At 46.7% G+C, this 13,625-nt stretch overlaps 1 protein-coding gene across 1 annotated transcript in view; it reads right to left on the minus strand.

The window, feature by feature from the left end:
- Window positions 1-10,486, minus strand: part of Hspa12a (heat shock protein family A (Hsp70) member 12A) — a 142,239-nt gene extending 131,753 nt beyond the window's left edge. Inside the window, exon 1 of the mRNA XM_028774251.1 lies at window positions 10,399-10,486. Coding sequence (XP_028630084.1) covers window positions 10,399-10,486 — 88 coding nt within the window. The remainder of the gene's footprint in view (window positions 1-10,398) is intronic.
- Window positions 10,487-13,625: the final 3,139 nt, after the last annotated feature.

Below are 13,625 nucleotides of genomic sequence, written 5' to 3' on the forward strand. Positions count from 1 at the left end.
TTGTGCAGGTGCATGCATGTTTGTGCAGGTGCGTGTATGTTTGTGCAGGTGCATGCATGTTTGTGCAGGTGCGTGTATGTTTGTGCATGTGCATGCATGTTTGTGCATGTGCATGTATGTTTGTGCAGGTGTGTGTATGCAGAGTCTAGAGGAGGACATCAAGCTTATCATCTATCATTCTCCATCTTAGCTTAAAATAGTGTTTTTCATTAGGTTAAGATGGCAGCCACCAAGTCCCAGCAAACACTAACATCACCGAGGCAAGAGATACACATACCCACTCCTGCTCCCCGCCCCCTTGCCTTGGGTCCTAGGGATCTAAACTCAAGCCCTCTTGCCTGAACAGTAAGCAGTCTCACTGGCCAAGTCATCTCCTCAGCTCATGTAGTTGGCAGGTGAACCTAAATACATGACTCTAAGTTTACTCACACAGGATGCTGTGGTTTTGTGCTGAGTAGCTCCATTTGTTTGAGGCAGTCTGGCCATGCAGTTCAGGCTGACCTTGAACTTGCTATGTAAGCCAGGCTGGCTTCAGTATTTCCACCCTTTTGCTCTACTCTTTTGGGTATTAGGATTATGGGAATGTTCCACTGCACCTGCCCAGTCAGTCAGTATCAGCCACGTCAACTCAGAAAAATGTAAACCTGGCCCAATTCAGTGGATTTCCTTCACCACAAGTCCAATATGTGTGAATAAATAAATAAAATTGTGGGAGAGAACCAGGTGATTGATTTGCACACACTGTGTGGATTGTCTGAGGGGTGTGTGTGTGTGTGTGTGTAAGCTCCTCACTTTCCTTTGGAATACTCCTACTCACACCTAAGCTGACAGTTACAAATTCTCCTTTCAGCCAGGCAGTAGTGGCACACCTTTAATCCCAGCACTCAGAAGGCAGAGGCAGGCAGATCCCTGAGTGCGAAGCCAGCCTGGTCTACAGAGTGAGCTCCAGGACAACCAGGGCTACACCTCAAAATCCTGTTGTGAAAAACCAAAACCAACCAAGCAAATAAATTCTCCTTTCTAATGTATGCTACTAGCTGCTTGACACTGGCTGATAATGAGGCTCAAGACCCTACAGCTACGGCTGGAAGGGCTGTGTCCCTAGGCAGTGCATCTGTGTGACTTGTACGTATCCCTGAAGGAATTTGTTTCTGATCCTTCAAAGAGGGAGCTGTCCCTCTAAATGAGCTCTTGGCAAGGGTCAACGTGCTGAGCTCTGCAGCTCTGGAATCTTGTTCAACCTTTCTGCATAACTCCTCAGGGAGTGTGACAGCTAAGTTCACTGTCAAGTTGACTGGATTTGGATTCTCTTGGCAGATATGCCATGTGGGTGTTTGGAAGAGGTCTGACTGAGGTCAGAAGACTCACTCTAAATGTGGGTAACATCATCCCATGAGCTGGGGTCTCAGACTGAATAAGATAATAGATAAGAGGGGAAGGAGCTAGGGAACCCAATTCTCTACTTCCTGTTCTTCTTGAACATTGATGGGTCCTGCCACCAGGAACTCTGTCCTTGCCTTCCCACATCTGTGGGCTGTATCCTTTTCAACACTTCAAGGTAAATCCTCTTCCTTAGCTGCTCTCAGTGACACAGACTCACAGCACAGGCTGAGACATTACTTCCTCGTTCTGTGGATGAGGATGCTAAGGCTTAAAGGTATTGAGGAAGCTGCAAACTGATTACGTGAGTCATATCCCAACATGAGTCCCAGCCACTGGTCTTCCCTGCTTGAACCATCTCTGTGGTTCAAAATCCTCCAAATCTTCGACTTTTTCTGTAGCACTCGCCATCATCCTAGCTCCTCCCACAGGATGACCGCAGATCCCCCACAATCTTTGCTTTCACTGCTTCACTGTCATTCCAGAGGCAGGGGTGCTCAGTGAGTTTCTACAGCCCCACAAAAAAACAATTAATGTTGTCCAAGGGCCAAGCTGATGATGCTCCAAACATAGTTTGATGTGCTCGAGATCCTCGCTCAGAGGGCCTGGACTCTTCAACAGTACCTATGGCTGCCTGACTTCAAAGCACCTGAATGATTTCAAGGGGGGAGCAATGAAGAGACTCACATTCCTGAGCCTCAGCTGGCATTATGTGCCGCTACAGAAAACATCAACGTGCCATCTTGCTTGTGTGAATTAGAAGGACCCAAGCTGCCCCAGTCTCCCAGGGTGGGCTGTTCCTTTCTTTTTCTTTCTTTCTTTTTTTTTTTTTTGCAATGACACAAGTTTTTAATAACGAGAATGTTATTAATAACAATAACAATGTTTATTGTTGCCTGGAGTCTTCAATGCAGTTTTCTGGATACTTAAGTTACTTTCCTATCACTGCAATAAAACATCACAGTGAAGCAGCTTATAAAAGAAAGGATTTACCTGGGCTTACAGTTCCAGAGTGTTTGGCATCTATGATGGCAGAGGGAAGGCATGGCAGCAGGAATGGCTAAGAGTAATCATCTCAAACCACAAGCAGGAGTCAGAGAGCATCCTGGGATGTGTCTTTTGAAACCTCAAGGGTGACAACCAGTGACACTCCTCCTCCAATAAGGCCACACCTCCTAATCCTTCCCAAATAGTTCCATCAACTGTGGACCAAGCATTCAAACATAGGAGCCTATGGGGCCCTTGTCATTCAAAGGACCAGGTGGGACTACGGTTCAAGACATCCCTTTCCATGTTGTGGGGAAGAGAGGACATTCCTAAGCACCTGTGGTCAGTTTTGCACTGTGAAGGAGCCTGTTTTCTCTGATGGGGACTGATCCCTCAGCTGTATTAGAAACAGTCTACACACTGCTCAATGAGACAGAAACGAACCACTTACATAAGGAAAGCTGAGCTAAAGTCAACCCCAGCAAGTTGTGATGTTCACGCTGTCTTCTCCCTTCTCCATACGTACTGATTGTTACAGCTCCATCTTACATTTGCCAGAATAACCTGGATGATTAACTCTAGACTCCACTCCACAGGTGGCCTACTTTTCCTTTTCACCAAACCAGAGTTACCTCTCATTAATTCCTTTATAATAAACAAAAGGAAAACCCATCAGCTATTTCCCCACCATCTGGTGTTGGGGTTTTTATTGATAGCTTATGACTTATTGAAGGCTTATGACTTCTTTTCCGGCTCTTCGGTTTTCAGGGTTGTCCAACACATGACCCCTGGAGTTGCACATCTCCAAGGATAGCTAGGAACGTCACCGGGAGTAAAACAGTACACTTACTTATAATGTTAAGGTTTGATTGATTGATTGATTGATTTTGTAATTTTTTAGTAGACTCTGTGGTTCTTGCATGTGAAGCTCTGTCAATGATGTCATGACACAATGCCAATCAAAATAAGCCTATGTGTGCTCTGGCAACCACACTATGTGTGTGTGCTGTGGGTTGGTTATTCAATAAACCTATGTGTGCTCCAGCAACTGCCAGCCATGGATTGGGTATTTATTCCTAGATTTTATGTGTGGCCAGGAAAGCCCAAAGCTTGGACATTTAAGATTTTTGAGTTGAGTATAGTGGTATTTACCTTCATTTCAAGCATTTGGGAGGCAGAGACAGGCAGATCTCTATGAGTTCAAGGACAGTCTGGTCTATATATCAAGTTCCAGGCCAGAGCTACATAATGAAATGTGGGGTGTGTGTGTGTATGTGTGTGTGTGTGTTGTATACACATACCTGACATCTTTCCCCTACTTGATAGAGGCTTTCTCTGGAGTGAGCAAACCTTCATCATAAAGTCAGCTTGCTTTAAAGAGTAGTTTCAGACAACAGAGAACAAGGTACCTGGGTGTGCTGAGCGCTCAACCCCAACACAGTTGTTGCATACTCTGTGGTTCAAGTTGTTCCTGACACTTGCAATGACCGTTTCATTTAACTATCAGATGATGGTCTGAGCCCCTCTCTAAATGATCAGCTCCACAGAGAACCCAGTGGCTTTGTCTCATTCACACTGTCTCCTCAGAACTTCCTATCATGCCTGACCACAGAAGGTGTGCAATACGTGTTTGGTGAGTGAAACAAAAAAATACAAAAGCTTCAATCTGATAGCTCATAGAAGAATCTTCTGTGGGTGTCACAATGGGCCATCCCAGCCACACTATTCCCTTCTGTTCTACAACTGTTCAGGAAATGAGACACCAGAGATGGTCAGAGGAGATTGCTTTCTCATCTGTTTTCAAATCTCACAAGTAGTTTACACAGTCTGGGGGATGTTATTTGATCAAATCGCCTGCAATTTTGCTACCAGATGATAGGGCAGTCAACACTGTTTCCTTTTGGGCCTCACACATACAGCAATGCTTTAATTAGAGAGATATTAGGTGACTCACATTAACTAGAGGCTTAACTTGTGCAGGCACTATGCCAGATACCTCACATGCATCTGCCTCTCCTAAAACCCAAGGAGGTAAGGACTTAACTATTCCCATTTCTCAGGACAGAGATGGGTACTGGGGGTTGAGGAAATTGTGTAACATCCTCAAGGTTGGAGAGTAGTGACAGCAGAACCACGTTTCAAATCCATCCACTGACCATGTAACCTAGCGGGGCTCCCCCAGATGTGATCAGGATTAGGCACTGAACGAGCTGTGGGTTCAAACATGTCTGCCAGCTGGCTGGCCCACTGCAGTCTTAGAAACGGTCTGGGCCCTGCCATTTGTACCTTCATGGGCCACTAATTATAAATGACATAAATGGTATTTCCTCAGCTTCTACTTTTCACAGATATTGGTGGTATCTTTCACAAGGGGAAGCCTAAAGCCTATCCTTCCATCACACACCAGACCTTCCATGGTCTCTGACTGCCAGAGACACCCCAGGATCTGCCACGGTAGCCTCCACTTACACTTGACGCTACTGCTCTACCTCTGGGTCCAGTCTGAAGATGAGAGCCGCCTGTTCTGCTGACACAGGTCCCTTGAGAATTGGTGTCACAGCTACCACGCAAGTGCCACCAACACTGTCAATGCCAGGCTCGCAGTCGCTGCCGCTAGGTCGGAAGAAGCAGCATATAGCTTTTATGTACTGCATACTTGGATCCCACTGGCTTATAGGCAAAATGCGATTTGAGATCTCTCTCAAATCTAGGGGTGTTAGTTCCAGGAACTCCACAGGTACCAACATGTACAGATGTTCAAGTCCCTGGCATAAAATGGAATGGTTCTTGCATGGAACCCACAGGTCTCCTGAATACTTTCACCTCTCGGTTACTTTATGACTATATGACCCATATGCTAGGACAGCTCTCACACCACCGTGCTTAGGGGCAATGACAAGGACAGAAGTCTATACATGTTGGATACACATGCATTTATTTCCACGCATACATGGGTAAATCTGTGAAGGTGGAGTCTGTGAAGGATTCAAAGGGCCACTGCCCTCGAGATTACCCCTTACTCTGGACCATCTTTGGATTTTTCTCAGAGAGATTACATAGTCTCTCAACCAAACAGATTCTTGAAAACCTCTAAGACATCTCAATGTCTTCCAGAGCTGACAGTAGGAGCCATATTGGAAGCTGTTGGGCTTGGTGGCAAATACTTTTACCCTTTGAGCCATTTCACTGGCCCCAGGCTCCTCTCTTAAAGAGCACCCAGTCCCCTGTGCCGCCTGGGTGGGCTGAAACAGATGGATCCACGTTAAAGTTTAAGGCTTTAACTCCATGATTTGCAGTAAGAGAGGCATGAGAGCAAAATAAAAATGCAGAGCTTCTCATTTAGGACACTAGGAATTCCAAAGGAAAAGGGCTGAGACCTAGCTCAGTGCTAGAGTGACTGCCTAGCATGCGAGAGGCCCCGGGTAAAAACTGTGTTTGGGGCTGAGGATCAGCTCAAAGTAGAAATACTACAGTGCTAGATCTCGCAGAGCCTTGCATCCAAGCTGTCCCTGCAGCAGGACATAAAAAATACTTTAGAAAGCCATTTTTTTATACGTAAATACAAATTCTGATTTCTGTGAAACAATGCTAAAAATTTGCAAGCATTTACAAACCAAAATGGGAAACATCACAGACACAAGAGCCATCCATGAACGGGTACAGATGACTTGACATGTCACAGACAGATGAGGTGACTGGGCATGTCACAGACAGACGAGCCATTGGGGTACAGACACAGCTGACTTGGCTCTGAGGTAGACTGAAAGTGCAGGAAGAGCCAGCATGTTTTTATGTTTTCTTCAGAGCCTCCACACCCTGCTGGAGTTCTGCATGTCAGGGAGAAGCATAGGAGGGGCTGCAAGACTGGGCATGGCACAGCCCAGTATGGTGGGTGGTGGGGCGTCGTGGGTGACTGGCACACAGATGTGGTTCATATATCAGAGGTATTATGAGGTAAGAGATAAACAGAAATAGAAGGGTCTGCTGCTCTGAAATTGTCTGTCATCCAACCATTAACTCTCCAAGTTCACTGCTGTCTCAAAGTCCAGCAAAGCCATGGTGTTTAGGTTGTCCTTCACCATGGTCATTATTCACCTGGCCCGTGCCACCCTGCACCGCCATTTTAGCTTAACCTCTGCTGCTATGATAAAATACTCTGACCCAAAGACATGTTGGGGAGAAATGGTTTATTCCATCTTGTTAATCAATCATCACCAAGAAAACTCTGGGCAGAGATCCAAGTGGGCATGTGAAGTCCAAACCACAGAGGAACGTGGCTTTCTGACTCAATCAAGTTCATGCTTAAGGACCTTTCTTAGATAGCCCAGGACCAACTGCCAAAAGGATGGTGCCACCCATGGTGGGATGGGCCCTCAGGGTTAGGGTAAATGCCATCTCCCTCAGCCCCATCCTCTAGTAGGCTTCTGATCTAAATGTAGCAAGATTACCCTGGCAGACACTGGAGAGCTTGCAGGCATCTCTCAAGGAACATGCAGGCCAAGATGCACGTGGTTCCATTCATTCCCCAGGGCAGCAAGCTGAATGCAGAATTCAAAGTCAATGAGACCACGTACCAGATATATGCTTCCAGACTTCAGTGGATCCTCTCTTCCACTCCAGACACTTTTATACAGGTGCAGGGTATGTCTACATACATATGCATGTATGTATGCATATTGGCATATGGTATATATAATGTGACTATATTATATATATTAAATGTAGGCATATACATAAGGAGGCAAGGAGAAAAAATACACATGCATATGCATAAACATTTAGCTTGAACTTTATTAAATTCAACCAACAGTAGGAGTCTCTGCGGTATTTCAGTCCTTGGCTGGGCATGAGAACACAAGGGGAAACGAGCGTCACCTGTTCCAAGGAGCTCACCATTCAGAGATGACACAAACTGAAACCTCAATACACAGCTTCCCAGTGTGGTGGCAATTTATAAGAGAAGACAGGATGTCTTCTGGAGGTCTGAGAGCAGCCAGTGCTGGACTTGACCCAGGCTGCATGGGCTCAGGTCTCAGCTTCACTCCTTGGAAACCATGTGATATCCAGCATGCAACTTGAGCTGCAGAGCCCTGCTATTAGATTGAATATCTACAATGGTACCTTTTTCTTGGGGTGTCAAGCTTACATAATATAACACTGAACGTTGCTCAAAGAGAAGACGTTCGAGGGCTGAGCAATGTAATAACACAAGCCAGGTTTGCCTTTCAGAGAATAAAATTAACTGAGCGTTATTTCACGTTCTCAGGGTCACTGCTGTGGTGATCAGTTACTGCAAACTCCACAGCTGTGAGCCACTTGATCCTTGCTCTGTCCGTGATTTTTACAAGTGTCTTGTTTGTTTTAGTTTTTGTAACTGTCTTATTTTTTTCCATTCAGACTCAGATGCTATAGGTTTTCTTTACCACTAATCCTTTCCCCATGATTTTTAAATACCTGTCTTCCTACTCACAAGAATACTCTCTTAAGTGGCCACTTTTTTCACACTTACAAGAGCTGCACAGCAATCTCTCTCCCTCAGAGGAGGCTGACTGCAGTCCTGTCTTCAAGGGCCAAGACCCTGAGATGGAAGTGGGTGTGGGAGGCAGAGCCCAGAAAGAGCCCAGAAAGAGCTCAGAACTGTTCTTAGGAGCTAAAGTCACACATCCCTGGAAAAGGCACCAGGAAATAAACAACAGTCCCCAGAACAATGAGAAGCCCAGAAAAAGGTCACCTATAAGAAGAAGAAAGGGATGCACTGTGGCATGGTGGGGTGGAGAGGAACCAGCACAGGATAAGATTTTTGGATATTAATGGAGGCGCTCCCTACCCTATCCCTGGGCAGAGTAAAAAAAGAAAACTGCTGAATAAGCCCAGGTCAGTTTCTCCATGTTTCCTTCCTGAGTGTGGCCAATCCTGTCAGCTTTCTTGTTCCAGGATGGCCCAAGGACCTTCTATGACATGCTTTTAAGAAGCATAGCTCAGAGTGTCCAGTCTCTGTCTCCACTTAGGAAGTTCACTGCCTAGAGGCTGAGAATTAAACAGCTTGGTGTGGCAGAATGACACATATTCTCCAGCCATGGAGGACTTGGGAAGGCAGAGAGTTCAGCCACGAGTACTGGGCACCTGGTAGGTGCCAAGGTGGCCCAGATGTGCTGATGTATGCCATCCTGTTTGACCTTTATAACTAAACACCGGGCATGGATGGTCTATCTTCCCCAATTCTCACCGTCCAGTGTGAGAACAAACAGAAGCAGCAGCTAGGAACAGAGAGGCAAGGAAAGGGGGTGGAGTCCTTGAGTGCAGGCACTAACCCTGCAACATCCCTTACCTCTTCAGACCTGTGGATTTAGTCTTGGCCTTTCATAAAGCATTGATTTTTCAGTTTCTCCCTGTAACATGACATTGTTCCCAAGTTCCCATGTATTATCCTGCTGTTGTGACACAGCCTAAATAATGTGCCCCATATGTGCATGCGCGTTCATGTGTCCTTGGGTGCATCTGTGTTCAATTCATGACCTGTTAGAGAGGACAGGACTTACACCCAGACATCCTGCCACTGCTGTAGGACCATCTCCTTGGGCAGCAGTTGCTGCAGTCAAGGGTACCTAGCACCAATGACATTTAGCTTGTTTTACCATGATAACAAGATGAAAAAAAAAATCAAGATTATCATACCTACCTACAAGTTTACTTTAAAAGCAACTGAAAAAGTCAGAAATGCATGCCACCTGGAACAGGGTGGGGAGGCAATGAAAAACAAGAGGCTTCTTAATTTCCTCAGTTCTTTGTCTCTCAGCCTGTTCTTTTGCTCTTGAAAAATCAAACCAAGAAATAACCAAGCAGGCACCTACTATGTGGCAGGTACAATCCAGCCAAGAGCGATAAGGACTGCTCCAGCCAGTCCTCTCCTCAGGTCCTTAAGGCGGTGTTGCAGAGCTGTGGCTGTTTCTCTCTAAGCCATTTTACTGGTAGTGATTTTTAACACTTGGACGGCCATGTAGAGCTTTCTGAGAGTTTTTGGTTTTGCCTTCTATTCATTATTGTTTCCTACCCAGAATATCTCAACCCCTTATCCTTCTCTCTGATTTTTAAGGAAAGGGGCTGGGGGGGGTGGAATCCAGCATCTGGGATCTGGGACCCGGGCAACTGGGCTGGGGCTGCTAACGACCTCCCAGAGATAATCCAAAGGGCTGATTTAGCAAAGCCCATTCTTGACCTTGACACAAGACAAGACAAGCAAAGGGGAAGGACTTGGGAGGGCAGAGTGAAAGAAAAGGATAGTGGGCACTCGCTCAGATCTCGCCAGGCTCCTCCCCCATTCACCAAACACCTGGCTGAGTTGGAAAACAGAACCGGCCCAACCTTCCTACTGGCAGCAATTGAAGCTGTCAGCTCCTGCTTGTCACCACTTGCACTGGAAGGCCTGGGGCAGCCACAAGAGCCCTAATTAGGCAGAAATGACACTTCTACAACTGACCTGCCAGGACCTTTGGCGGACCAGTTAACATCATTAGCTAACATTTTTAAAAAGTGTGAATGTAAATGAACAGCCAGTGGCTTTCAATGGAGTTAGCCGGTGGTACTCCCCTCCCTTCTCACTCTTTCTCTTCTTGCATGAATAGCCCGCTTGTTTTCTCTGGTATTGGAGGGAGGCATGAGGAAGGAGGGGTAAGAAGGCCATCCTCTGAGCAGACTATGTTAAAGCATAAACAAGCTCCTAACACCAGAGAGGCCATCTCTTCTTGCCTGCGTATGGCATGGAATGTAGCCGGTCTCCAGGACCACCAGAGCAGAGCTGGGAGACAGCAAGAGCCAAACAGGGCCAACAGATGCCAGGCCCCACTCCACAAGCAATGACCAGTGAGCTGGCTGTCCATGCTTTAAACACATTTTCTTTCAAAGTCCTTCCATGGGTCTGAGTGTGCTGTGAAGCCGACGTCACTGTGTACACAAGTGTAAATGTGCCCGTTTCCAGTGTGCCTGGCCCCTCACTGCAGATGCCAATACTTACACAGCGAGCCCGTGTCCTACCTGCTGCTGTTATCTCCCATTTGGAGTCACACTTCGCTTTACTCTTTCCTTTGCAGCCACAGAATCCGTACACGCTGACACTCTCCATCTGCAGGAGGGAAGAAGAGAGTTCGCTGTGAACACTTGGCCTTGCTCCCTTGTGGCTCCTAAGTCACACACTCAGTGCTGGCTGACACTTCGAAGGGAAGTTGAAGTTAGGAAGAGAGATGGCAGAGGTGTCTGGCTGCTGGTGCCGGCCTCCCTTGGTACCCACTACCTCCTTGTTGTGTGGCCTTGGGTGATGTTCTTAATCCTGAGTCTCAGATGTTTTCATCTGTAAGACAGAAAATGCCTTACTGCATTAAGAAAGAAACGGGAGGATGAATGCTGCGGTGAACTCGGGAATCTGCTACCTGAGTGTCAGGAGCTAGGTTGGGTCCAAGCTCCCCACGCCAGGAATCACTGCGGCTTCTCATCCCTGACTTCTCTTGGTGGACAAAGTCAAAACTCAGCCCTTGTTTCCTAAGGCACATTGGACACAGCAACCAGCATACCTCCAAGTCCCCTCTTGGCTACCCAACCCTGATTATTATTTTCGAAAGGATAAATGGATATAAAATGACCCCCAAAGAACCATGGGTAGATTATTTACTCCTTCTTGTAGACTGCACGCAGTAGGAACCGGAAGCAGACCACACCTACTTCCGGGTGTTAGGAAGCCCTGGGTACACTGTAGAAGCATGGTAATAAATGTAGGGTAGATTCCAGAGTCCAGCTCCTAGGGCTTAGAGGACGGGGATGGGTCGTCTACAAAGCTTGGACAGGAGACTCATGCTTGTTTATTATTAAAGATGAGTAAAGTCAATCAAACAAAAGGTGTGTGGTGGAAAAATGCCTGTGCCAATCCGTGAGACAGAAGCAGAAAGGAGCCCACCTTAGTTTGAGGGCAGAAGGAGAAAAATACTTGGGACTGCTCTTAATGAAATTTAGTGGAGAGGGAGGGAGGGAAGGATGAAGGGAACCCCCTCCTTGCTGTGCAGCAGTTAGTGCTTTTAAGCTGAATACCTCAGCATATTAAGCAAATAGGGAACAGCCAGCTAGAGGATGCCATCCAAGTGAACCACACTGAGCTCAGAAAGCCCGTAGGAGGTGTCGGGTTTGACCCCTTCCCATCACATGCCTGGTCCCGGCCCTGCTGCTTAGTGTAGTGGCTCCTTCCAGCTGTGGGGCTTATTGAAAGCCTCTCGCCCCTCCCTGGGTTTGGCACATTTTCTGCAGGTGCCTCCTACTGTGGCTACAATGGACTGCTTGGAGGTTTAGACTCGTCAAGAGCCGCTGGGAGGAGAGGCGGGCAGTAGCAAGGGAGTTCGGTCATTGTCTTAAAGGGCCAGTGACATTGTGTGTCACTACCACAGGGCCTGAGGCTCAGGTCCCTGCTAATGAGATGAACCCTGTCTCCCCACTCAGTCTTTCTCTCTTTAATGATTTAACTTGATCGCTTTGGTTCCTTTCTGGAAAGGGAATTGCTCCATTGATCATATAAAGTAATTGCCTGTAAAACATTGCGCTGCAGCAAGCGCTACTGCTTCCCGGCTGAAAATGTCATGGCAATTGAAAAGCTCTTAGCCCAGTTTAAGACTGGGGTGGCTGAAGACACAGGGAGGGTCTTTGCTCAGAACCCAAGTATGCCTGTGTTCCTCGAGTTTGGACATGTGACAGAGAATTTCCTTCTTGTGGCCTGCCATGATTTTTGCTTAAGATTTTGAGACACACCAAACACATTAGGAAACAAAACCCAAACATTCTTAACCCTAAAATTGGATATAATGGGGGGAATTATTTTCCTAATGATTCATGATATTCTTTTCTTAGAATCCTTGCATGCAAAGGACACCCCACAGGTGCAGCATGATTTCAGAGGGAGGAAGCAGTACCTTCACCTCAGAGATAGTAGGAGGCCCTGGTTGGGGAAGGAAAAATGGACTTCCTTATGGCTTGCTGATGTTTCAGACTTGTCACTTGGCGGCAGCAGTGACTCGCTCTGGGGATAGGGACCACACACTTGAGTAGTTTTCATAAACAGCTTTACTAAATAAGCATGTCCCTTGCTGAGAAGCAGGAACAATTCACCCAGGGTGGAGTGGCTTTGTCTAGGCTTGAACCTCCCAGCTAAATAAACAGGAGACTTGTTAGCTATGGTTTCTCTTCCCCCTGACAGGTGAAGGCCCAGGTTTGTATGTAAACAAGAGAAGGGCTTGTTTCCAACTTCACTGGCTACAAGTGTTGTGTCTGTCAACAAAGCTTCAGGTGAATCTCTTTTCATCACCAGACACTGCAGGCTCTTCTGCAGCCCAGGAGCTAAGGCAGTTGATATCCTCATTATCATACAGGTTTTAAAGGCAGAGCACCTGCCATCTTGCTGACAGTCCAGCAAACTCAAGCTGTGAGAGGACCCCTTAGAAATTCAAATCTGGAAAAGGCAGAGGATGCTGAAGGCTGTGTGGTTTCCAGTGAGACAGTGATCCTGCTTGAACCCAGAGTCAACGCAGAATCACTGTCTCAGGGAGGAAAGGCCTGTCGGGCTTTGTGGGGTGCAGGAGAGCATTATGAGTGGATGGACCAGAGTCTGGATGGTGAAGCCAGACTGTGTCATGAAGCCGACTCCATTTCCTCCTCCAGGGAAAGTCTTCGGTGATCTCCCTTCCTCTAGAAGTCAGAAGGCCTGACTAACCCCAGGAGTGTCCTGTTCAGTCCTTTTTCCTTTTAGTTTGATACAAACTCCAGCCTCCTTCCTCCGGGGATTTTCTTCTTGAGTTAGAGATTATTTTAAAATATCCGACTGAAAAGGACACACGCTTACAGTTAGACACCAGTGTGAATGACTTGTTGGGATGACTTACAAATGCTTATGACAAGCTAAAGATGACACAGGGTAACATAAGGGGTAAAAGTCCTTGACTACATTTAGAAAGCACAGTGTGTCATCAATACAACAAAGGACAGACAAACCCAAACGTGGCATATGAACCTTTTTCCCAGATGAGTCAAGAAAGTGTAACCTAGCCAACACACCATCGAAGGTCTAGCTGGTATCAAGAAGTAAACCAATGTTGTTCTGGACATTGGATTTACACAAGACCATGAAAAGTTTCACCGTCACCAATGAGTCTGAGCTGAACCCAGAGAGTACTCATAAGGGGAACAACACAGATGTACATGCTCCCCCAACACACACACACACACACACA

This window comes from Grammomys surdaster, unplaced genomic scaffold (genome assembly GCF_004785775.1).
Source record: "Grammomys surdaster isolate TR1022 unplaced genomic scaffold, NIH_TR_1.0 66, whole genome shotgun sequence".
In the NCBI taxonomy this organism is placed as follows: domain Eukaryota; kingdom Metazoa; phylum Chordata; class Mammalia; order Rodentia; family Muridae; genus Grammomys; species Grammomys surdaster.